At 42.1% G+C, this 24,318-nt stretch overlaps 1 protein-coding gene across 1 annotated transcript; it reads right to left on the bottom strand.

Annotated features, from left to right (window-relative positions):
- Positions 1–487: 487 nt before the first annotated feature.
- Positions 488–21,771, bottom strand: WIPF3 (WAS/WASL interacting protein family member 3; the record flags this gene model as incomplete). Its single annotated transcript, XM_080339753.1, has 7 exons — positions 488–528; positions 926–1,027; positions 1,731–1,877; positions 3,596–4,330; positions 5,787–5,915; positions 6,561–6,693; positions 21,688–21,771. 7 exons carry the CDS (start codon positions 21,769–21,771, stop codon positions 488–490), a joined length of 1,371 nt encoding a protein of 456 aa, XP_080195879.1.
- Between the last annotated feature and the right edge of the window lie 2,547 nt (positions 21,772–24,318).

The raw sequence follows: 24,318 nt of genomic DNA on the forward strand, positions 1-24,318 counted from the left end.
ATAGGCAGAATAGAAGAAGTGAAGAAACATACAGGGAGACTAAAGGTATCACATTAGTTTCTAGTAGTTAGTTGAAAATGTCTGAATAATAACTGGAGGATTTCCAAAATACTTTAAAATGATGATGGAAGAGGAAAAATGAACTACAGGCAGGTAATGCAAAAAGTATTCTGAGGTAACATGTCAGCATGATGAATGCGCATTGTTTCAACACTACAAAGAATTCATATTTTATGTTGCTTTGCTTAAAAATTATCCACCTATATACAATAATTTAAAAGCCTGTGCTGACATTCCTGTGGTTTGTAGGCCAATTCAAAAAGTATCATTTACAGCACCTTCCCAGTTTATAAAAATGTTAACATTGCAGCACTTGCAATTCAAATATAATCTCTTATCACTGTAATAGGAACCCCTTCTGGTTTATATATTATCTTGATGTTCTTCTTGTTTAATAGCAAATCCACAGAGCATCAGAAGACTCTTCTCATCTTACATGTGTTCTTAATGGTGGATTTTTAGAGGGATCTGTAAAACACCAAGCATAGAATTTAAATCAAAACACATGATGGAAGACATGGATCAAATCACCTCTCTTTTGTGATTTCACAAGTTCGTGAACAAAAAAACAACTCAGTAGCTGCCTGTCTGTTTTTAACATCAAGGGCTCTGCAAATTCAACAATCTGAAGAACACAGAATGCGTGTTAAGCCACATAGTTTTATTTTTAGCTACTAAGACTTAACAGTAATTAATCAAGTGCTTTTCATTGTATCGTTGGTCCCTGCAACCACTGTAACAAATCCCATCCCTCTCTACTTATTCCTGAGCCCAGTTCTTCACATTAATGCAGGTTTCTGTTCTTTATGTTCACTTCCTGTCTTTAATCCTTTTGGATCATTATCAGAGCTGTTTACACACTTACCTCTAGCTATCTTGCTGGGATATATTTTCTGAAATGGCTTGAATTCATCAGGTGGGGGGAAATCTTCCACAGAATGGAAAGTAAATTTAGATTCAAAGTCATCTGGGAAGTTTCAGGGAAATAAACATTTGTCACTATTAGACAGATACTTAAAAGAAAGAAAAAAGAAAAAGTAAAAATTGCCACAAGTAATTTCAATTTTAAATGCTGCCTTGTTTTCCCCTGGAATTGATAGTGGCTCACTCCATATAAACAATCTTGAGGAGTGTATCTGTAAGCCATCCAAGTTTTCTGGCTTAATTGCAAACACTGCCTGCTACTAACTGAAGTGAAGCTTCTGGCTGCTTTTCCAGTTTTCTGCATTGATGAAGTTGTGGTAACAGAGGTATTCCTGGGTGGTTTTCAAGCCATTTAGCTATAAGCAAGAATGAATGGCCAATTCATCAGACCACAGAAGTAATTCTTCCCCATCTTTGCTCTATAGGACTAAAGCTACTAAATGTCCATGAACTGGTTTTAAGGATAGTAATTTAAGCACCCTACAGCAACTTTTCACAACCTTAAATAATGTTGCAGGTAGTGCATGCTCTTTTTTCTACTGGATGATTCAACACCTTTGTGAAAAAGCCTTAATTTTCTCTCATTATATAAGGTTGAACAAAAAATGTTTCTAATGGGTCTAGTTATACTACCTTGTTATTGCCATGAGAAGGTCTTAAATTATTTTTTGTGGTCTGAGACACACACAGGCTTTTGCACTAAAATCATTAAATAAGGCTGAGAGACGTAATTTAGGTTATTTTACCAATGATGTGCATGTTTCCATTTTTAAGTGGTGGGTAGGGGTCATGAGCTGTAGCCCAGGCTGAGACTCCAGACTTGCTTGTAAGTTCAGTTGTTGGTGATCTTGCTGGTGGCTGTGGAGGAGTGACAAGCTTCCCAGCACCAGGTCCTTAAAAAGAGAAACATCATTGTGACTTACCACACTTGACAATACACTTTGTACAAAAGTGGAAGTGTAGAAGGAATGCAGGATTTTAGGGCAAACTTAGCTACTTTGGGGTACTTCATAGCTGCTGTTTGTCAAGCCTAACCATGGATTTATAGCATTAAGTATTACTTTTAAGTCACTACTGGTGCGGCTTGCTATATCTAATTCTAGGGAAGTCTGACATTCTGAAGCATGGCTTTGGCCCAATCTATCCTTCCAATTTCACAAGAACAAGTATTTTGTTTAAGAAAAGAAAAATAAGCAACAACCACACTAGATGGTATCATCACTAAAAGAAATTAATTTCCCGACACTTTGGCAGCTATGCAGTGGAATTACCATCATTCTTGTGCATTCCATTGAGGAGCTGCAAGAGCCTTCAAAGTTCACATCTGGGCAGACCTACCACAGGAACTGTGTGAACCACAGGGAGCCCAGGGTCTCCAAGTTACCAGCCTCTCAAAACTGCTTCTCCCCCTGGATAACCAAGAGAAAGGCAGGCTAATTTTATGGAAACCTCAAAAGCTGAGCCACCATAATTCAGACAGTACTTGAGCAGCATTAATCACCATCACGAAGCACCTGATGTGCTGTACTTACATGGCCTTTCCCATGGCTGTCAAAGGGAACCACTAATCTTTCTCTTGACATGTGGCTGCTAAAATACAGGGTACAGAACATTCTCTTCAGATGCTCCTTATTAAGTAGCTGTCTCCATTCCTCAAACCCACACAGATCTAGACTCATTTTTTTATTATCTTCATTATATCAGTCAGAAAAAAATTCCTTCTACCATCTGCTCAAGGAAACACTAGCTAATATCCCTGCTTCCCAAGCAGTCAGAGAAGCCTTTGTTGACCCTGCCACCTGGATCACAAGAGGCACTGGCCACTGTGGAAAAGCAGAGGGCTGCATCCATACTTGCCTTTGTTCATCTATAGCTGCAGCTGCCTCGTCTTTGCTTTAGTCTCTCCTGTAACATTTCCAGCCGTTGCCAGACTGCATGGGTGCAGCAGTGGAGGGATGGTCTGGCTAGGCTGACACTTAGAATCATAGACTGTCCTGAGTTGGAAGGGACCCACAAGGATGATTGAGTCCAGCTCCTGTCCCTGCCTATGACAAATCCACAGTTCACACCATGTGTCTGAGGGTGTTCTCCAGTCTCTTCTTGAACACTGTCAGGCTTGGGGCTGTGACACCTCCCTGGGGAGCCTGTTCCCGTGCTCCACCACCCTCTGGGGGAAGAACCTTTTCCAAATGTCTAACCTAAACCTCTCCCGGCACATCTTCCTGCCATTCCCTGGGGTTCTGTCATCAAAGCTCGAGCAGCTGCAGACTCGGCTGCCCTACCTGAGACTGGTAGGAAACTGCTCCTGAGTTCAGTCAATTCCAACATAAAAGCAACAGGCTAGCGATCCTAAAACGTTGCTGATCAGCATGTTGCTTCCCAGAATCACAGATTAAAGCATCAGGTGTGTGTGTCCAGCGCTAAGAAGAGCCTGATGCCTCACATGCCCCGTACACGCCACGTGACCTACAGGTACTCCAGCCGATGGACTTCACCCTGCTGCTACTTGCCCTGTCCATCCGCACTCCTGCACACTCTCTGGCCACCAGTGCTACCTCCCCGATAGCCAAAGGGAGAAGAAACGTTCCCTCCTTCCAGGTGCGGCTCTCACCTGCCCCTCGGCCGGCTCTCTTCCTCCTGGTCTCCGCCACCGCCGCCGTGGGCTGGGGGAGGCTGGGAGTGGGGGGCAGCGGCAGGGACTGGATACTGCTGGGCTTGTGGAGCTGCGACAGCAAGCTGGGGGACTTCGGGGGCAGCGGAGGGGGCACGTCGGCAGTGCCGAAGGCTGGGGAGGGCGGCGAGGAGAACCATTTGGGGAGCGTCAGGGGGTACGTGTGTGGCGGAGGAGGAGGTGGGGGTGGCGGTGTGGGAGGGGGACAGTCCCTTCCTTCAGAGGGAGAGGCAGCAGCAGGGAAATCCGCTGTCCTGCCGGGAAACGCGCAGGGGGGAGCGAGGGGCGGGGGAGGAGGCGGGGGCGGGTGTGAAGCTCCTGCTTGAAACTTGGTGGGTTTGTCAGCCTGAGGAGGAGGGAGCGGGGGCGGAGGAGCAGCGCTGGGGGACACCCCCTTGGGAGGGCGCTCGGCTGTAGGGGGGAGAGGCGGAGGAGGGGGGAAGGCGAGGGAAGGTTTGCTGGAGGCCGGAGGCGGTGGCGGGGGGGCGGGCAGGCTGGGCCGCCCCGGGCCGGCTCCGGCTCGGGAGGTGCTGGGGGGCTCCGGTGGGGCCGCTGCCCGTGGGCCTTCAGCCGGGTGCGGCGGGTTACTGCTCGCCTTGGCGGTGCTGGAGGGCGGTGGGGCAGAGGGCTTGGGAGCTGCTGCTCGGACCCCTGGAAGCTGCCCAGGCCTCCCAGCTGAAAAACAGGTATCACACGTTATACCTCAGGGTTTGGTTCTCGCTCATCAGACAGAACAGTGCAAAGAGCCAGCTCTTCATCGCCCCCTCCCCACTGGTTACTCGGAGTGATTAGCTCTCTAAAACCATCTCATATCCAAGAGGTTGTCCCTGGTGTAACGGGGCTTGAGAGGTGATGTGTCCCAGCAGGCACTGAGGACTCTGATCCCTGTTCCTCAGTTGAAATGAAACAGATTAAGGAGAAAGTACTTTCCTTCAAAAGGCCTGAGGTACTTTATACCAGCCCCATCTACCTAGTACAGCCGGCTGAACATCAATGAGCTGTCTGCTCGGAGGAATCGAGAGTCCTAGTGAAAAGACCTCGAAGAACACGAGATGGACACGCAATCAGTGTGCATCCTTGAAGTTAAGAACTTGTTTAAGGTTTAAAAATTCATGCAACATTACATAAAGCTCAATCCCATGGATAAAAGCCAAGTTCTTAAAATTAGTGCCTCAAAGGCTTCCCCAAAGGTACAGGTTCAAATGTTTCCTTTTCAACTGCAAATGCTCAGATGCTTGACCTTACAAAATGTATTTTCCTGAGTAAACGTCAAGGATTTTTCACAAAGCATGATGTCCAAAAAAAGGCATCTCATTCTATATTCACATAGTCAGAGTTTTAGAACAACCCAAAGTAGCTACTGCATCTGAAGCGGTGAGGCGGCCCTGTCACAAGCTGAACTGCCCATTATGGGCTCGTCTTCCAGGAGAAAACCCTGCAGGTAGAGCCAATTTGCATCTTTCCCTGCCGATGCCCACCTTGCTCTGTGCTGCCTGAGCAGTCATCAGCTGCACAACGGCACCAGAGGGCATTGCTGTGGCTCTAAAATAGTCACCCCTTCTTGAGGTGAAAGCAGCAGCAGGGGCTCCCACACATGCCTTCCTTCTGTCTTTGTGAAGCAACAATAGCCTTTTTTCAGGTCAATAAATTACCTTTCTGGATCAAAACTGTGCTTACCAAATCCAGAGAGCAAAAATCTTAAATGTGAATCTTTAAAAGTAACACACAAGCCTGCAATACTGCAGAAATGCACATTAATGGAGGGAAGGAAATATGACTTCTATGCCATTTATGTTGAAGTTGATAAGCTCAGATTTCAATATTCAAGGCACAATTAAAAGTTTTCATTAAACTAATGCAAAAAATCTCCATTAAAACTCTGCACAACCTATTCAATCTCATTCCTACCCAGTGCAGAGATAGCTTATTATTTATATTTTAAGGAATAAGGCACTTGACATCTAGAAAGATTACTTCAAGCACGTTATTAATTGAGCCCTCCATGGTCACGTGATGAACTAAGGGTTCAGTAAATAGCAATAAAAATCAAACACTAAAGCTAAACCCAAAGTGTATTTATCCCAAGCCACAGTTCCCTCCAGTGATTCTTTCATAGAAACAAAGCCCTTACCCGGCATGTCCCTCTGGCCGGCTGGTCTGAGAACAGGGAAGCCACCAGCAAATAAACCTCCCAGAGGCTGCTGAGAGCTGCCTTTATTAATGGCTTGATTAACTCCATCTCTGTTAGTTTCCTTGGGTTCTGTTAAAAAGAACAAAAAACACAGGGTATATCAGAAAGTAATTTCATTCTTGCACTCGGACTAGTAAGACCTGGCACCAACAAACATAGCCGAGAGCAGACTTTTCCCTCTTAAGGCAGGCTCAGCAAGGAAAGTTACTGTTCACACAATTTCTGACCCAGATCTTGGAGCACAGCACCCTCTGGTGCTTCTTAATTTCACATCCATAATGACACCAACCACAAGTTGTGTTAGACAACAGGAAATTCATGCTTCCAGATGGTTTTGGCATTTTTTGTTCTTTTTATCTAGTAAAGAACAGTTTTTCTGCCAGAGCAAACAATTCCCCCTTAAACAATTATTTCATTGAGAAACTCTCAAGGACTCTCAGTTGTGATTTTTTTTTTTTGGACAAGGAAATGCCTGTTAAGGTGATACCCAGTTATAGACTTAATAGTGTTAATAACAGTGAAGTGTTAATAGTTATTCATCTTACAGCAGGATGCAAGTTTAGAAAGCATCTCCACATCCTAAAGCCATATGAAGGTGCAGACCTTTGCTGAACTTTAAACCTGCCCTTCAATTTGAAAACTGTCCAGCTGATCTCCGCAACTGAGGCTTCAGCACAGCTCACCCAGGGCCCTTACCCACGAGCACACACTCACTTTCGATCTGTGGTGCACTGCGGTCATTGATTTGAGTCACTTTTCTTAAGCGAGTTCCCTGCTGGATATCAGCTAACAGCGCGTTCCGTGCTTTTTGGTCTTCCTTTCGCAGTTTTGGCAGCTCTGAACTTCCCTGTTGACAATAAGAATATTAGATGGGGAGGTACAGACAAAAATACATGCTTGGAAAGGACACATAAGCAAATGTGGGATAGAAGATTTGAAATAAACCAGCCTTGGCAGCTGTCATTTCAAAGCCTTTGGGTTGAATCAGCAAGAACAGCGTTCAGTTGCATAAGAGGCAGGAAAGATGAAAGTTTAAATATAACACAAATCTAACACTGGCTGTGCTAATACTGTTGAAAGGAAATTAGGAGACACGCTTACATGAAATGTGACCTCTTGCTTGGCCATTTATGGTCTCTGCCCCACAACTCCAGCTCTAACCACCTCTCTCTTTTCATGCTATTTGCAGTGCTTTACAATACAGATTTTATATCCTACCTTAGAATAAACATATTTCTGTTCTACCCACTTTGCCTTAGGAAAAGATGACAGTTAATTGCATACTGCGCTTATATTTGGATGTGATCACAGAACGCTGTCTTTAGAAGAATACAATTATATTTTAGTAACTTTTCTAGCCTAATCAAGGTCTGTAAATATAAAGTCAGGTTGTCATTTAAAGTTTTGTAACAAAACAAAAATATATATCTTCATTTTTTATTCTTATTTCATCAAGTTTCCTGTTATTTAAAAAAAAGAATAATAAAATCTTTTAAAAGTCTGGACGTTTCTCTTTCCTGAACTGGATATAAACCAGCAAAGCTGTTATTTCTAAACCTGTCATGTGGTTAATGGAGCGGTCTAGCAGAGGGGAATCTTCACGTCAGAGGAGCAGTGTGCTGCATGTGTCCACAGCTACCGCAAATCCCCGGGGGTTAGCTAAGTTCATAAAGAGAATAAATACAGGAATGTTTCCACAGCCCTTAAGTTTAGCATCGTAGTTAAAATAAAGCAGAACAATACTGTCACACTTTGAACCAAAAATACCCAGCTTGGTAGTAGCATTCTGAAAGCAAGACAGACGCTTGAAAATGCTTAACCAGCTGCTGAATTAATAAAATATCTTAGCTTGCTAATCCTAAATGAAGAACTATACTGGTGCGATACTACTTGTTATTTTTGCACTTGCTAAAAACCAAACCAAACCAACAAACAAAACCAGCAAGCTAAATTCGCAGAGCCCCACTAGATGGCGCTCCCGATCCCTTCCAATGCATTCCTGACACCTGATGTAAAACCTCGGAATTATCATCTGGTGACCGATACTATAACCACATATTATTTTAAATATTACAAAAAACCCACTTTGAATACACGGTTTCCTAACTGGATACAGCGCTGCTGGCCCCTTTGGTTTCAGGACAGCATTAGGACAACCCAGAAAAGCTGCCTGTGGGAGCAGTGTCAAACCATGTACCAACCAGACGCTGCTTCCACTTGCATTTTCTTTCAATACTTACTGTGAGAAACGGAAATACCATAACTGGAACAAGGGTGACTCCCCTTCTCACAAAAGCTTTTTGCCAGTATCTTGAATTTCACTCCTCTCTACTCCCACTAACGACTTTGCTGTGGCAGGACAAACAGGATCTAGAGGGATCTGATCAAGACTATGTTTAAAATTAGATCCAGCAGCTGTCTTTTCGTTTCCGAGTTCAAATATCCGTATATTATGCCAGCTGTCCACTTCATCCCCACCCCCCCACCCTGCTCCTTCTTTGAGCAGGTAGGCTGTTAGAATATAAAGCCTTGATATCCAAATGGCTATTACGCTGAAATATCCCACTCATGGCAACTTACATTTGCGAGCACCTGTGATTTGATATCACTTTAACATGGCTAAGACATTAATTTGTTCACAATTTATAGCAAAAAAAAAAAAAAAAAAGATAAAAATAAGGAACACTATTCTGGAGGCCCATAATTCAGCGTAACCTGCTGCCTTTCTCCTGCAGTAGATTCCCTTACTTCAAGCACAACTCCATCCCGTGCCCCAGCTGTTTCTCCTTCCTCCTCCTGTATGTAAGAGACAGATACAATCTCCCATGCCCAGCCTGGTGGATTCAGGTGATTGATGAGCTGCTGAGTAGCTTGATACGGATTCTCTTCTTCCATTAAAAAGTCAAGATGGTCTGGGGTGTAGTGTTGCCTGTTTGCACAGTGGTCAGAGCTCCTTTGGGTTTCTTGTTTGCTGCCTGCTCTCCCAAGGTCAGTGACAATTCTTGTCAAGGATCATTTCACCAGGTAAGTATCTCACCCACTCATCTACTGGTATTACTGTGTCAGCAAATTTGTATTTTTACCATATTGCTTTTTGATACACAATCAAAAAGGAAGTTTCCTTCCTTTGTTTAAGAAATTAATCTGGAATTGACACTCATGCTATGCCTGCAATCCATCGCACAAGAACAGATAATAAACATAAGTTGCGTATCAAGAGAAAAATAAAAGAGGAAGTCATATGGGTGTTAAATCTTCAATTCCGATCAGGTGAAGTAGAAGCATTTAAGCAGAAAGGAAAATATATTTTGAGTCACAGAGGAAAAACAGCTGCATGACAAAGAATGTAATTCTTGGGCTACTTTCTTCCCTCCACCTGCAGGGCAGCCTCATTTATTTACAAAAAGAGAAACATCTCAATCTTTCAGTGAAAATCAGAAAGGAAGCGGAGGAGAACGTGAAGATCATTTGTTTTATCAGATGCCAGAGCTGCCTCAGGTAACACAGAGTGAAATTAAATTCCATACTTTATTTACATGCATCGGTAAGAGAACGGTGGGTTCTCATTACCTTAGTAACCATCAGGTTATTCTGCTACTATTCAGGACATAAATAACAGCACATTCAGTGCATACTTGGAAATAGAACAGAACAAACCACACATGTAAACAGCCTGTACATAAGAGATCTACTCCCTTTTCATCTGACCAAACTCTGCTACTTTTGTTTTCAGCGACCTAAATTACATCCTCAGCTATGTCATTCAGTAAGGTAAAGAGTCAACGTTGGGGCTGCCTGACAGGTCTCCAAAGTACCTGTAAACAGGAATATACCACCAAATCACAATATGTAGAGTGATGTTCCAGAGTGTAAATCATCAGTGATGGAAATACACAGTTCAAAATCTGCAGCTGGTAACTCAGACTGGCAGAGAAATGAATGAGGACAGCACGGTTACACAGAGAGATCAAATCACTGCAACTCGAGGCCATTTGAAAAATAACAACAAACCAAAACACACTCCCCTAAGGCTGAGGGAAGGGGAAAAAAAAATGCACAATATACAAATGTCAAATATAAAACTGAAAATGACCAGATGAAAAGTTCTGACCATACCTCTGAAATTAAAGCCAGCATCCAGAGTGCCAGAAGCCTGACCAGCCATAGGCCTCAGCAGTGACAGTGCATGGGCAAGTGTGCCCGACCTCCTAACACAGGATGTGGCAAGGAAGGATAAACACAGCCCTCTGATATATTTTATCCTTTCAGAAAAAAATAATATTGGCAAAAATGGTTACAAGTTCAGTTCTGGTCTTCAGATCTTAAAAATGGTATAGAAAAAATGGAGATGCACAGGAAGAGAGCTGAAGTGGTATTCAGAAAGCTGGAAGAAACAGTCTGGATTTTAGCAGCTCAGGCTGGTCCATGAGCCCCAAAGCGCAAACCTTCAAAGGGACATGACAGTCAGGACCTGAGATCTATTAATCCAGCAGAGACAGGCATTTGGCGAGTCAATGTAAGACACAGCCAGACAAGCTCTGATTGGAAAGCAGCAAGTATAGGAGCAGCCAGAGTGACCGATCTCCCCTGCAAAGGGCTGTGGACAGCAACAGATCATCGACTTCTTGGTTTTCAGATCAAGGCTGGATCCTCTCTGGTGCTTTTTGTGAAGTGCAAGTGGTTGAGCCTGTACAGAGCTACTTGCGGACGGCAGGGAGGCAGCCAGGGGTTCCTAAGGATTTTTTCCAGTGAATAGTTTTGTTTGGCAGAACAACTCTGTGTACACTAGACATATGGACCACACAAGGTTTGGCCCTGAACAATCACAATCGTAACACCCTAAACTGGGTTGTATCAGACAGACACTTTTTTTAAAGAAAGTGGACTAAAATCCATGGCAATGAACTTCGTTTCTGGGAGTATGACTGCTGCAATATTTGCATCACCTTGGGAAAGTCACTTTACATCTTGCAAGACAAATAAGAGCATCAACCTACCCTCTGGGCTCCTATGATACTTAAAATATTTAAGAGGCATATGTGCTCAGAGACCAAAATGATGTAAATGCAGAAAGCACCAGGCATTTGACGAAGTTCATAGTAGCACAGAAGAGGGGAAATTCTTTGGACTCTGGGCAGCTAGGCCAGGTCATAGTGAATGCAGACACTCCCACAAATGGGTTATATTTACTCTGAATTTTAAATATACCCTTTACTGAATTTGCAAAATACTTCAGGATAGCGTAGATCTTTATAAACCTAATGGTTGCAGCAAAAATGTACCTCCAGCTACCTGCACAATCCCAGTAGCCGGGCAGTCACAGACCTTTGTTTCAGAATAAATCCATCAGCTGATGAGAAAAGAGGATCCACTACTCCAGCCTTGCAATAGGTAGGAGCCATAAGTAAGATAAAATAAAGCACAATTCCATCCAAAGGCACTACATTCTATTTTATTTCAGAGAACTCATAGTACTGTGTATTATATTCCTAACATGTAATGAATTGTGTCATCACAGTGGATTCCCTTTCCTGGTCACTTTTTATAGGAAATACTGGAAACACAGCACTGTAGAAAAAAAAAAAAAAAGTATTTATCTGAAGTAGATTAAAAAAATAAAACAACAAAAAAAAGAAGTCAAAATACATTTATCTCATCCCTAAGTAGCTATTTGGTGAGACATAACAATAAAAATAAAAATCCACCAATCAATTTGACACACAGTATTTTATTATGGGCAGAAAGAGAGCTCTCTCTTTTGCTGACAGCTTCATTTATTTCTGTGAATCTGATGTCAATCACCCTTCCACTCTCCCATGGCCAATTTTTCCCCCCTAAGTTAAAAAAAGAAGTTATTCGAGGCAGAGACCAAGCACAGATACTGGCAGAAGGCAGACAAGGCATATATTTTAGTAAAATACGGACTTGTTAAGGGGTGTCCTCAAACTCTATTTTTTTCTGCCATGCTCAGCCAAACCCGCAGAGAATGGCCAAGGCCAGGGATCTTCACCACTGCAGCATGCAACACCTCAGCTTTGGCTTTGAAGGAAAGGGAAGATGTTATAGCAAGATAAGGAAAGATGAACAGAGAGCTCTGAGAAAAGGGACGCCTGGTCACAGAGACACACATTAACAGAAACAAGAGTTGCTGAGCCAGTCCTGGCCTTCTCTGACATCCAATCTGACATGATTCAGAGACTAAACTTAAACTAAGAAATGCAAAAGTCTACAAACATGGCAATGGACAATTCAAATCAGCATGTAGAACAGCAGACAGGGCAAAAGCAGTAACAGGTACATAGGCAACGCAGTCAGTGACGTGGTAGTGCCAAGTCTGGCCAAAGAAACTGTCCATCAACAGTGAGGGACAACTGAGATGTCTAAACCTTACTTCAAGGACACACAAAGGATCAAGGAAGAGCCAGAACAACTGGAAATATAACAAAACCCCCCAAATATTATATTAAACATAACTGGGATTCTGGTGTAGACAAATATGGATTGTTCAGGCAAGAGGACAATAAAGGTGAGGGTAGCTGTGTAATGCCCTATGTGCGTCATGCCAGAGATGGCTAAGAATATCGAGAGGAAAACACAGCTTGTTTGGGGTTGGTAAATCATCTGAGGAAGGATGATGGGTGTTCTCATTCCCCATATGGCATAGCAAGGCTCTCCAAGTAGGAGGGCACGGAGGGAGAGATGCTGACTGGGTCCTCATCCAGCCATAAAGCTCCTGCTCTCTTGAAGGAACGCCAGGCATGGGCTTGGTGCTTACAGCAGTCTTGAAGGGTACAGACGTGGAGTGAGGGGCCATAAGAGGCTACATCCTGCTAAAATACCCTTCTTGGAACACTGCTGATGAAAAAGAATGGACTAAGAACAGGGGAGACCTGCTCACAAGCAACTTACTCCATAGCATCCTTCCATTCAACTGCAAGCTGCTGACCACAAGTGTTCCCTAAGGAGATCCCTCTTAAGCATCAGGAATACTGTATTTATATGAATTGAACTCTGCATCCTTTTCAAAACCAGAAACTGACAGAAAAAGAAATATTGTGAATAAGATGACAGAACGTTCAAACAAACTACAATGTCATCATTTTTAACTAAAAGAGTGAGGTTGTTTTGGAACAAGGTAGAATACAGGAGATGACCAGAAACCTCAGTGTAAGCTAACAAGTATGTCTTCCTTGACATAGCAGAGGAGTGTAAAAGTCATCTATGCATTTGTAGCCTAACATGGAATCTGAAGCGCCAGAGGAACTTGTTTTCCCAAGAACAATCCACTTTTACTAGATTAGAATTATGCCAAGAATTCACAATTGTGTATTTCCAGCAGAAGCAGTTTGCCCAGCAGGCAAGAGCATTGCTCTTACAAAGAATTCTCAGACGGGCAGCTAAAGTCTCTCCTGTGACTGTGCCAAGAAATGCAATTGCAACAAAAACCAAGAGCTTATTAAAATAATAAAATAAACCCAGTTTCCAGCAAGTCACAAACAGAAGTACAATACAGAAAAACATTGTGATCATTCTTGCATTTAGATATGCATCAGGTGTGCTTTCACTCATGCATGGTCAAATGCAAAATAAAATAAAACGAACTCCCCTTCCAGCTTAAGGAAATAATCCAACAAGTCTCAACAACAAAGCACATGACTTATTTTAAGTATTTTAAACTGTTTGTTTATAAAGAAGCTTGTGAGATCTGGTATGTGTGAGTTTTGGTTCATCTATTCACAATAGAGCCCCGACCGCTGATTTAAAGCTTTTTAATAATGGGAAACCTCGCCACGGTGCAAGACTCCACCTGCACAGTCAATCGCAAGATCAGGGCCGCTTCTCCTGTTTCTGCTGCGTAGCATAGGATGAAACTAATTAATTCCTGGCACTTGGTTTACCTGGGTAAACACAGCAATATCTCAGCCTTCTAGCAAGCTGAGCTGCAAATGCTTCCCATGTGAGGGGTTCACTTTCCAGCCAACTTTTTTTTTTGAGGGAACTCACATAAGGGGACATGCCAAATAGCTTCCTGGCAACTAATGAAGTCATTGTTTCAAGAGAATGACATGACCAGCATTTCACGATTCCATCTACACCCAGCTCAATAATGATTAACCATGATCTCAGTCTCCATCGCACAAAGTTCTGCAATCTGAACCTGCCGGGTTGAGAAGGTCACCGAGCAATGTGTGTCCTTAGATAGGCCTTGTCCATACCAGCCTTGTTCCTCAGCTTCTAGCAAGGGAAGTACTGTGCAGAAGTTGTTACAGATCTCTTCCCAGACTTTCAGCCACCGCCTAGTCCTGGCCTTAGTCCCAAATAATGAGACGTTTCAGCATTAGCAGAGATGGTGCCTGCTCTGCACAAGCATCTACCCATTCCCAGCAGACACAGCAGCAGGGAACAAAAGAGAGAAAAAATGGCACAGCAGGAGTTATTGTCTTCTACATCTCTATTCCAGTGCTCATTCCAAACACCACCAGTGATCGATGCCACTGCACCCAATAAAACCCTCTTCATGTTATGTTAGCACCACTCCGTCAGACAATGTAAAATCTTCTATACTTAAAGGTTCAATTGCTCCTGCTACAAACGGAGCAGTGGGCTCATTCACAAGGCTGTACTTAAAGTTTTCCGGTGTGGGTTGCTACACTTCTGTACCTGAATGCAAAAATGCAAGGGAATCAATATGGTGATTTATACCTGCTGAGCCATTTAGCTTTTCTATGGGTATTTAACTTACCAACACTCCCATTTTCGGCATATATTCTGGCTGTTCTTTCACTAAAAGAAAATATGCAGTAACAGAAGCCACCAAAATGAAGGGAGTATAAAATCAAAACTACTCTAAAATTTTTTTCTCAGCAGTTCAGAAAGATCAAAAGTCAGATACCAAAAATACCCTGAGACTGGCTTCAAATACAATTTTGACCTTCACATTCTGATTTATAAATTTTTGGGATTCAAATTCCAAGGATTTCCTCTGCATCAGTGAAAACATAGGTGAAAATTCTTCCATAAAGAAGGAAACATGAGGCCCTGGCATTGCAATGAAAATGTCAAACAGCACAAGGCTGAAAATGCTGCCATGGGAGCCAGTGACACCACTGCTGTTTGTTCTCTCTCTCTACCACAGTAGGGTTCCCAGAATGACGAGGGTTACTATGAGTAGTGATAACAAAATATTCAACATATGGCAACCTATGCGTATCACAACTAATCTTGCTTTGTTCTAAGAGTGCTGTGCCATTTCTCCTACCCAGTTACCTGTTATGTGTTTTAGTATCCCTGAAAATTACGGTCAGCTCAAGATAGGAGAATAATAAGAAACTAACATTTCTTGCAATGTCACCTTCCAGCCACGTAGAGAAGTTCAACTCAAGTATTGCTATAATTCTGAGTTCTCTTTTAATTAAAAGGCTACAAGTGTAAGATTAACTGGCAGATGGAATTTAATATGTAGCCACTACATACACTACAAATGGGGTAGTGATTTTTCAGGGCAGTATTAGCTTGTGATTAGAATGGTAAATTAACCTCTGAGCTCTCTGTAGCTAGGCTGCTTCTAGTACCTGGGTTTGATCTTCACATCTGGTACCTCTGCGAGATGCTGTAGTCTCTATACATTATACAGACGAGAAACAGACAGCAAGAAAAAAAAAATGAAATGCTTTCCATTCCATTCAGACAACACACAACATTATGAAGAAACCTGCAAAACAGAACTTGCCACCCAAATACATTAGAAGTGGTGACCTAAGAGATCTCAAGTAAAGAATTCAAGATTAGCACATATGAATATCTGCAGTACATGCCCCTGTCCACATTAAACACAGGGAGCAATGCCAGCCTAGTACTATGCTTTCTTTACATCTTCCCCACTTTTCATAGCTCCCACTTACCCTTTCTGTATTTGTTGACTACAGGAACAGAAGACTGCAGCAACAATGCTTTGAGATGCTATAGTTGTGCGACATTTTCCACTATCTGAAAATGAAGTCAAATATACCACACAAAGACACATCATCTTCCCTACATAATTGCTGCTCATTTCTTTATGAAAGCAGACAGGTATGAGGTGTGATACATTATTAAAACACTAAAAATCAGTTCCTTTATTTTGGCTGGAACAAAGTGTTCTCCAAAATGTCAGCTGCACCTTGGCCAGCCCTCAGCACAGTCTGTATGATGGCCAGTCATCAACAAGGTAACCAAGCCTGCACTCTGCTCCAGAATGTTTTACCTAGCTGCAATAAATACTATGATTTAGTATCTCCTGACCTAGGAACTTCATGACAAAGTATTGTATCTGATCTTACTCACAGCTCACCTAAAATTTTAGTAAACACATTCCTAATTATCTTGTAATTGGCACTATGGGTGATCCTGTTAAGCTTTCAGTGTTATGAATGCATGCCTAGGGGCCCGAGTGGAAACTTAGAATCATAGAATGTCCTGAGTTGGAAGGGACCCACAAGGATCATCAAGTCCAACTCCTGTCCCTGTATATGACAACCCCCCAGTTCACACCATGTGTCTGAGGGTGTTGTTCAGTCTCTTCTTGAACACTGTCAGGCTTGGGGCCATGACACCTCCCTGGGGAGCCTGTTCCAGTGCTCCACCACCCTCTAGGGGAAGAACCTTTTCCTAATGTCCAACCTAAACTTCCCCTGGCACATCTTCCTGACATTCCTTTGGGTCCTATCACTGGTCACTAAAGAGAAAAGTTCCCCTTGTGAGCAAGCTGTAGCTGCAATGAGGTCTCCCCTCAGTCTCCTTCAGGCTGAACAAACCAAGTGACTTTAGCCTCTCTTCACATGGCTTCCTCTCCAGACCCTTTACCAACTTCATAGCCTTCTGGACACTCTCCAGTAGCTTTATATCTTTTTTATCCTGTGTTGCCCAGACCTGCACCCAGTGCTCCAGGTGAGGCCACACCAGCGCAGAGCAGAGCAGAGTGGGACAATCACCTCCCTCGCCCAGCTGGCAATGCTGTGCTTGGTGCACCCAGGACACAATTGGCCCTTGTGGCTGCCAGGACACACTGTTGGCTCACATTCAACTTGCTGTTGACCAGAACCCCCAGATCCCTCTGTGCAGAGCTGCTTTCCAGCACCTCATCCCCCAGTCTGTATGTGCAGCCAGGGTCAGTGTGTCTCAGGTGCAAAATCCAGCACTTACCTTCTTAAACTTCATGCAGTTGGTGATTGCCCATTTCTCCAATTTGTCCAGATCCCTCTCCAGGGCCCCTCTGCTCTCCGGAGTGTCAACAGCTCCCCCCAGTTTTGTGTCATCAGCAAACTTACTAAGCAACACCTCAAGTCCTGAGTGTAAGTCATTTATAAAGACATCGAAGAAGCGCTGGCCCTAAGAAGGATCTCGGTGGAACCCCGCTAATGACTGGTCACCAGCCTGACATAACCTCATTTACTAGAACCATTTAAGCCTGACCTGTCAGCCTATTGCTCACCCAAGAAACTACCTTCATTTTTACAATAAATAATTAGCAGGCATACACGCATTAATGCATAAACACACTTATATGCACACATTCTCTTTCTCATATTATATTTGGTTAAGACTAAATCAAAATACCATAAATCATCAGGATTTTCAGCCAAGCTGTTGTATATACGTTGTTTTTTCTCTTGTCAAAGAACAGTAGTACTAAATGTCACAGGAGAAAAACCAACTCCCACACAGCTTCAGAGAAGCACTGTAGTGCTCTGAATTTCTTGGGAAGGTTGGGGAAAACAGCTCAACAAGGTTTTCACTCTGACAACTGTATGAAGGAGGGGAAAAAAATACATCCCCCCAAAGGAAACGGTCAGCTGATGTTTTCCTTAACATTGGAAATCCTGCCTCTGTGTAAATTATGCATTTATCACAGTATTATACCATGAGGAATTGCTCCTCTGAATTTTTGTTACAAGAAGGGAAAAACCAGTCAGAATAACAAACTTGTTTATCTACAAATTTGTTTATCTACAACAGAAATTATGGGTTTTTAAACCAAATAATAATGCAGTGATCATTAAGGTTAATCTACATACCAGTCTAGCATTGAGCATTATTTCAAGTTTCACATTTTTCCACACCAAGGTAAGCACATTTCTTTCTTCTCCTGCTCTCCTAGTTTTCAGTATGTCAATAAGGCAAATAAACTCCTGGTGCTACTTTACTGGCTTTAATCATTTGGTCCATTATGGTTTTGGGGGATTAATTTCTATGCTAAAGCTTTAATAAGAACAAGTCTAAAGAGAATAGAAGTATTTTCTTAAACTCCAAAAACACATGAATCATTAAACAAACATCTTCTCTGAATAAGGCACAACCCAGCAGGGCTGCTACGCATCCACACTTCCCTCAATGTTAACATTTTTAATAGGTGACGACTGATCATAACATTAGGAATTCAAATGTACAGACAAAGGCTGCACAGCAGCCTCCATTGCACGTAAAAAGTGAACATGGTTTATCAAAACAAAACTTTCTCTTGATCCTCTTTTGGGAGATGAAGCAGAGAAATTTTCAGTGACTCTCAGGGGTGGTATCTACTCCTGGAAATATGACAGCCAAAACCAACCGGAATATTTCATATGATAAATTAAAAGGCAAAAGAGATACAAGAAATAGAGGGGGAATAAAAATAATTTTTTCAGAAGTAGAAAGCTTTAAAAAGAAAAACAAAAAAACAAACACAAAACCACCACCATTGCAGCCCCGCCCCGAACCCACACAAACCAACAACAAAGACCTGTGAAAAAACATACCCAGGTGATGCACATGTGCCTATAAAACTGAAAGAGCTTTAGGACAAACAACCTAATGCCTCCTTGCTAAGTTTCCTCTACGAGGGTGGAGGGGGAAAGAGAAAAAGATTTGAATTCTGTAAGCCAGTACCAGGAAATATATTGGGGCACAGCTTTATTCTGCCTACTCATCCATCTTATCTTTCTCTAGGCAGGCACTTGAAGACATGCTCAATTCATCCAATTAACTATATTTACATTTTGACTCAGCCACCTACATCTGCTATCACAGATACCCTACCATTCCCTCCTGAAAAGTCCACTTTGTTTTCTTTTAAGCAAGCTCTAACAGCCAGAAGCTTTTCAGCTGTTGGGCACAGGTGGCTCCTAACACGTCTGAAGTACCATCTCCAAGTCACTTTACTATTGTCTTGCAACAACTTTTGTGAGCAGAATTCAGTACAAATACTTACAGAACACCTGCAAATCCAAAATCTTTGAAGATAGTAAGAAAGGACCAAAATTTCTTCTGCCTTAAGATGGAGTTAACAGTACAGAAAAGTCAAGTGCCAACAGTACTTAGGATTTCAATGAAGTAAGGACCTCAAAATCATTTGGGACCATGGCTCATCATATTCACTAAGAAAATGTGCCAAAAAAAAGATAACGTGGTGAATACTTCTGCCAAAATCTCTTAACAATGAAAACAAGAGGAAAATACGGGTATTTTCCATGTAATTAGAAAAGCAAGAGAAGTCCATGGTACCCATGCAATGGCATCATGCAAAATGACAGGATTCTAAAACCTCAACCTACGCACAGACATTTCTAACATAAATCAAGTAAATTAAAGTAGTGGATTGCCTGCACATCAATAGCAAAATTAAAACCTAACTTCTAATTGCTAACATGTAAATGTTACTCTGGTTTAATTATATCAGTATAATAAAAATCACAGTGCTGTTTACTTTGGAATGTTTCCAGGTGTTGCTCAAATAAAACTTATTTGCTTTGAAGGTTTTCCTTAAACCTATGTGCCAGTTAGAATTTTTCTTCTTCCACCCTCCAACTGCAGATTTAGCAGCTGTAACAACAGCTGGGCAGTTTAGCAGCTGTAAAATACAGATGCCAGGTACCAGAAAATAGCTTCCTAGTAAAAGAAAATGGGGTCTGTAACAAGTTTTCATGGATTCCCCAATTATAAGATTTTACTCTGCAACTTGGCACCAGCTGACTCTTACATTGTACTTCTGCTGAACTCACCAGGGAGACCACAGATCTCTCAAAGTTGGCCCTCTCTGATTCGGTTTGGACAGGGAAAGATCCTTTTGCTGTTACAAAAAACCTCAATGTTCTGTCATATTATTTTCTTTATGTTGGTTCATGTGCTCTTTTCAGTGTCAACACTCTTTAAAATTAAGGCTGTAATATCAGACGTTAATTAGAAATATGCTTAGTTTTTATCCTATCACTAAGATAAAACTGACTCTAGATTCTGTATGTCTTACACACAGCAGATGACATTTGAAATAGAATGATCTAACTAAAATAAAGAAATACAGCATAAGCCCCCTTGCATCAAAACCCTGTCATAGTAGTGATTCTAGTCATCAGAAAAGGAGGGGAAACAAAAAGCTGAACTTGTTCATACTGGTCTTTCAGGGTACTCTTAGCTTTCTCAAGTCTTTTACAATTGACATACGTTAGAGAAGTCTAAAAATATCTCTAGATATTTACTGCACTAAATGTATTAGGATAAGAACACTTGCAGCTTCTCTTGACTTTAACTGCAGTTGTGGGCATTAAGTTGCTCACAAAATTCAGCCCATTAATTTTAGTATCTCATTATAGGTTGTGCACCAATCCAGAAGAGCTGCTAACTGAGAACACTGCTCATGGTACCCAAAGGTAAAACAGAATGAAAAAAAGGAATCAAGCACTGCTGATTTCATGTGCTGTCTGTGTCTTCCTCTTCATCTCCACAGTTCACAGGAAGTTTTACAAAATAGTTCAGCCTGCAAAGTAGCAGAGAGAAACAAGCAAGGAAGCTTTCTCCTGAAGGAAGATAAGAACATTATCAAACAAAATCTACAGACATTCATGGGAACAAAACAGGCAAAGATGCCAGAGAATGCAAGGGAGAAATAAAGTTCTTAAGAATAATCTGAAGTACATTTAAAGTACCATGTACTGTTTTACTACAGGGACTAACATACACTGCAAATAATTACAGCAGTGACAGAAAAATACATGAAAAAAAAGAGTCAGGAGAGATATTATGTGTTGAATACAACCCTGCTAGGTTTCACCCTTTCAAAAACAGTCTAAGAATTTCAGTGCAGAAACAGGCTATGAACAATTAATTGCAGAACACAAGTAATGACTTACGTATGTTTTACCATAAGTACAATAATTGATTATGAAGGTATGAAAATGCAATACCCTGAAACTTCACTCAGAGCATCCTCCTCTTCTTGCAAACATACTGGCAGGAGACATGTTCTGCTTAATGACACACAGAGCAATCATCTGTTGGAAGCCGTAGTTGTTCCTGCACATGTATAAAAGCACATTGTGCTGTATTCCCAGGAAGACAGCATATGCTAGAAAGAGCAACACCTACCACTGAACACTGTGAGTCTTAACAGAAGCTGTAAGAAAGAGGATGAAGAAATTAACATTTACCACCTGCACATTACCAATACAAAAATGAGTTAGTTCCCTGTGGCTGGAGAAGTATTCATAAATGTTAAGTTCTCACCACATGCACCTTAATGCAATTATCTCCAAACCATCTGATCCTGCACCCCTAGCAATAAAAAATTTTTTGAGCATGCACCCCAATGTACCTATATTTACTTATTTATAAATAATACACCTGTATGACCAAAGTTCTAGTATTTTCTTCTTGCACCCCAAAGGATGATCACACACATCCCACTTTGGAGATGACAGATCTAATGAATAGAAGGACGAAAGCCAGCAAAACAAGCAGATATTTGCTATGAATATCCACACCGAAATTCTGGGGGACTGAGCTGACTACTACAGCTAAGCTTTTGCTAATGGAGATGAAAAGTCAATCTTACCAGAGGCGGTGGTGGAGGGGGCCCTCCAGAAGGCAGAGGAGGCGGTGGAGGAGGAGGTGGTGGTGGCGGCGGTGGCACAGGCATCCGTTCAGATTTCTAGCTCCACGCAGTTATCAAAAATATAACCAAAGTCTATGTCCTTGAGGAGAAGGAAGGGAGGAGAAAGAAAAGTGGGGGGAAAAAAAAGAAAAGGAGGAACGTGTTTATACACTGTAAGCTGAAGATCAGCCAAATTTCTAGCTCACAGCAGACTGAAGACTTTTATACTGTGCTGCTTCCAAAACTACAGAACGAGCAGCCTCATTATAGTTCTCTGATGACAACATTCATCTAAAGAGCAAGCTCACAGATCTGGCCAAGTGCCATGAATACCGAATGCATCGATGCCAGCCAGGCCAGCTTTAACTATTATGCCTTGCTTCAATCCAGCCCAGAGCCCTGAAATGCAATTCACAGGCAACCACAGGTAGGCACGCTCCTGATGGGACAAAAACTCCATTGATTTAAGCCAGAGTTTTGCTGCTCTAAAGACAGAGTAAGTGACTCTGTGACATTCACTGGACTTGCCCCAATGTTACCAAAAAAAAGAAAAAAAAGAAAAAAACAAGGATTGAATAAATGAAGAAATCATTCTACAAATTAAAGTTTCATTAAACACAGTTCTGTTACCAAAGGACAGCATATAAGGACCAAGCATCTCATGTATTAAAGTCACATGTGTTTTCCTGTCATTTTTAAATGTTCACTTTCCACAACTCTTCAGTAATGCACTGACTATAGGGACACATACCTTCCAGCAAAATCTGGTGGTGGTGGTGTTGTTTTGTTTGTTTTTTAAATTGCCTGCAGAATGCAGGGTATCCATCAGTCACTGATTTTCACTTCTAACCCAGCCCCTGACATGACTGCATCCCCTCTCAGTCTGAAGTCATCTGTAAAGTTAGTAAGTAAGCCCTGTATTTCATCAGTAAAATTGCAAATGAAAGTACTAGGCAGCCCCAAATATAGCCCTCTGCAAGCCATACTTGATAACTTCCTTTATTTTGATAGTGACTCTCAAAGAAATGCTCCAAACATGGGTTTACATCTAGTTTTATGTCCATTGCATCATGACTGTCTTTAGAGATTCTTTACAATGTCATGCAAAACAGCATCAAAAGTCCTACAATAACACAAAACATGTCATCTGCTATTTCTTTTCTATAAGGCTTTACCTTAGCAGGAAATTACACTGATTTGACACATTTGTTCTTTATACATCTCTGTAGATGATAACTTATTTTCCTTTGTCCTCTAAGCATTTAGAAACATCTTACTCATTTTGGTGTTTTTCTAGAAATTTATGTTAAGTTGAAAGCACCACAGTTCCCAGGCCTTAGTCCCCTAATTCTTTCCTTCTTTTTTAAAAGCAGTTACTCTGTTTATGCTTTTCCAGCTGCCTGAAACCTTTTGGCCAAGTAATTTAAGAATCACCTGTGTAAGCAGAAGAAATGAGACTGTTCAACCTGGAGGGTTTCAGGAGAGAAACGACTGTTTCACGACAGAAATGTGGCAAGTTACAATCTTTGAGGGAATACTTGGATGGGAAGAGTCAATGAAGTTAAAAGGTACATACAGCTTTGTCCACTTCATACCAAGTGTCCGTGAACAATATCCAGATAATATCTGAGTATTTTCCTTCTGCTGTATCTTGTAAAAAAGCTTATGAGAGACCAATCAAAAATTAACTATGCAGAGCTTCCGCAACATTTTTCTCCCTTGAGAGATTGCTATGCAAAGGCCTATCATATCAAAGCACCCTGGATCTTTAAGAGAATTGATCACAATCACTTCAATAATGGCTTAATGAAGCTTTCCAAGAAAGCTGGCATCACAGCATCTCCACCATTCCACCCTCATTGTTGCCCTGTGCAAAAAACTGTTATCAGAAGCTATCTCTTTTCCTCAATTAAGTCATTCAAAAACCTGGACATAAGGAGAATGAGTCTTCCCTGCTAATAATATGTTTCGGGTTAGTATCTTCCTACCCTGCAATACAGGCCTTTTGTCTTCATTAAGGATTTAGATAGGAAAATATGCTCTTAGTCAAATTAGCAAAAAAAAATACAACCCACGCATCTGTGGCAGACCATATGCATGGCAGCAGGAGGTGAAGCACACTGGGGGCGAGCGGCAGCAGGAGAAAGGAAATGGGAATCAGCTCTTGGTATTTAGAAGTCAATCTTGCATCTGAAATGCAGACCATTCACAGAATCATAGAATGTCCTGAGCTGGAAGGGACCTGCAAGGATCAAGTCCAACTCCTGTCCCTGCATAGGACAACCCCCCAGTTCACACCATGTGTCTGAGGATGTTGTCCAGTCTCTTCTTGAACACTGTCAGGCTTGGGGCCGTGACACCTCCCTGGGGAGCCTGTTCCACTGCTCCACCACCCTCTGGGGGAAGAACCCTTTCCTAATGTCCAACCTGAACCTGCCCTGGCACATCTTCCTGCCATTCCCTCAGGTTCTGTCATTGATCACCAGAGAGAAGAGATCAGCACCTGCCCCTTCTCCCTTTGTGAGGAAACTGTAGACCATAATGAGGTCCCCCTCAGTCTCCTCTTTTCTGCTTGCCTCTCTCACTAGTCTT

This window comes from Nesoenas mayeri, assembly GCF_963082525.1.
Source record: "Nesoenas mayeri genome assembly, chromosome: 2".
Taxonomy (NCBI): domain Eukaryota; kingdom Metazoa; phylum Chordata; class Aves; order Columbiformes; family Columbidae; genus Nesoenas; species Nesoenas mayeri.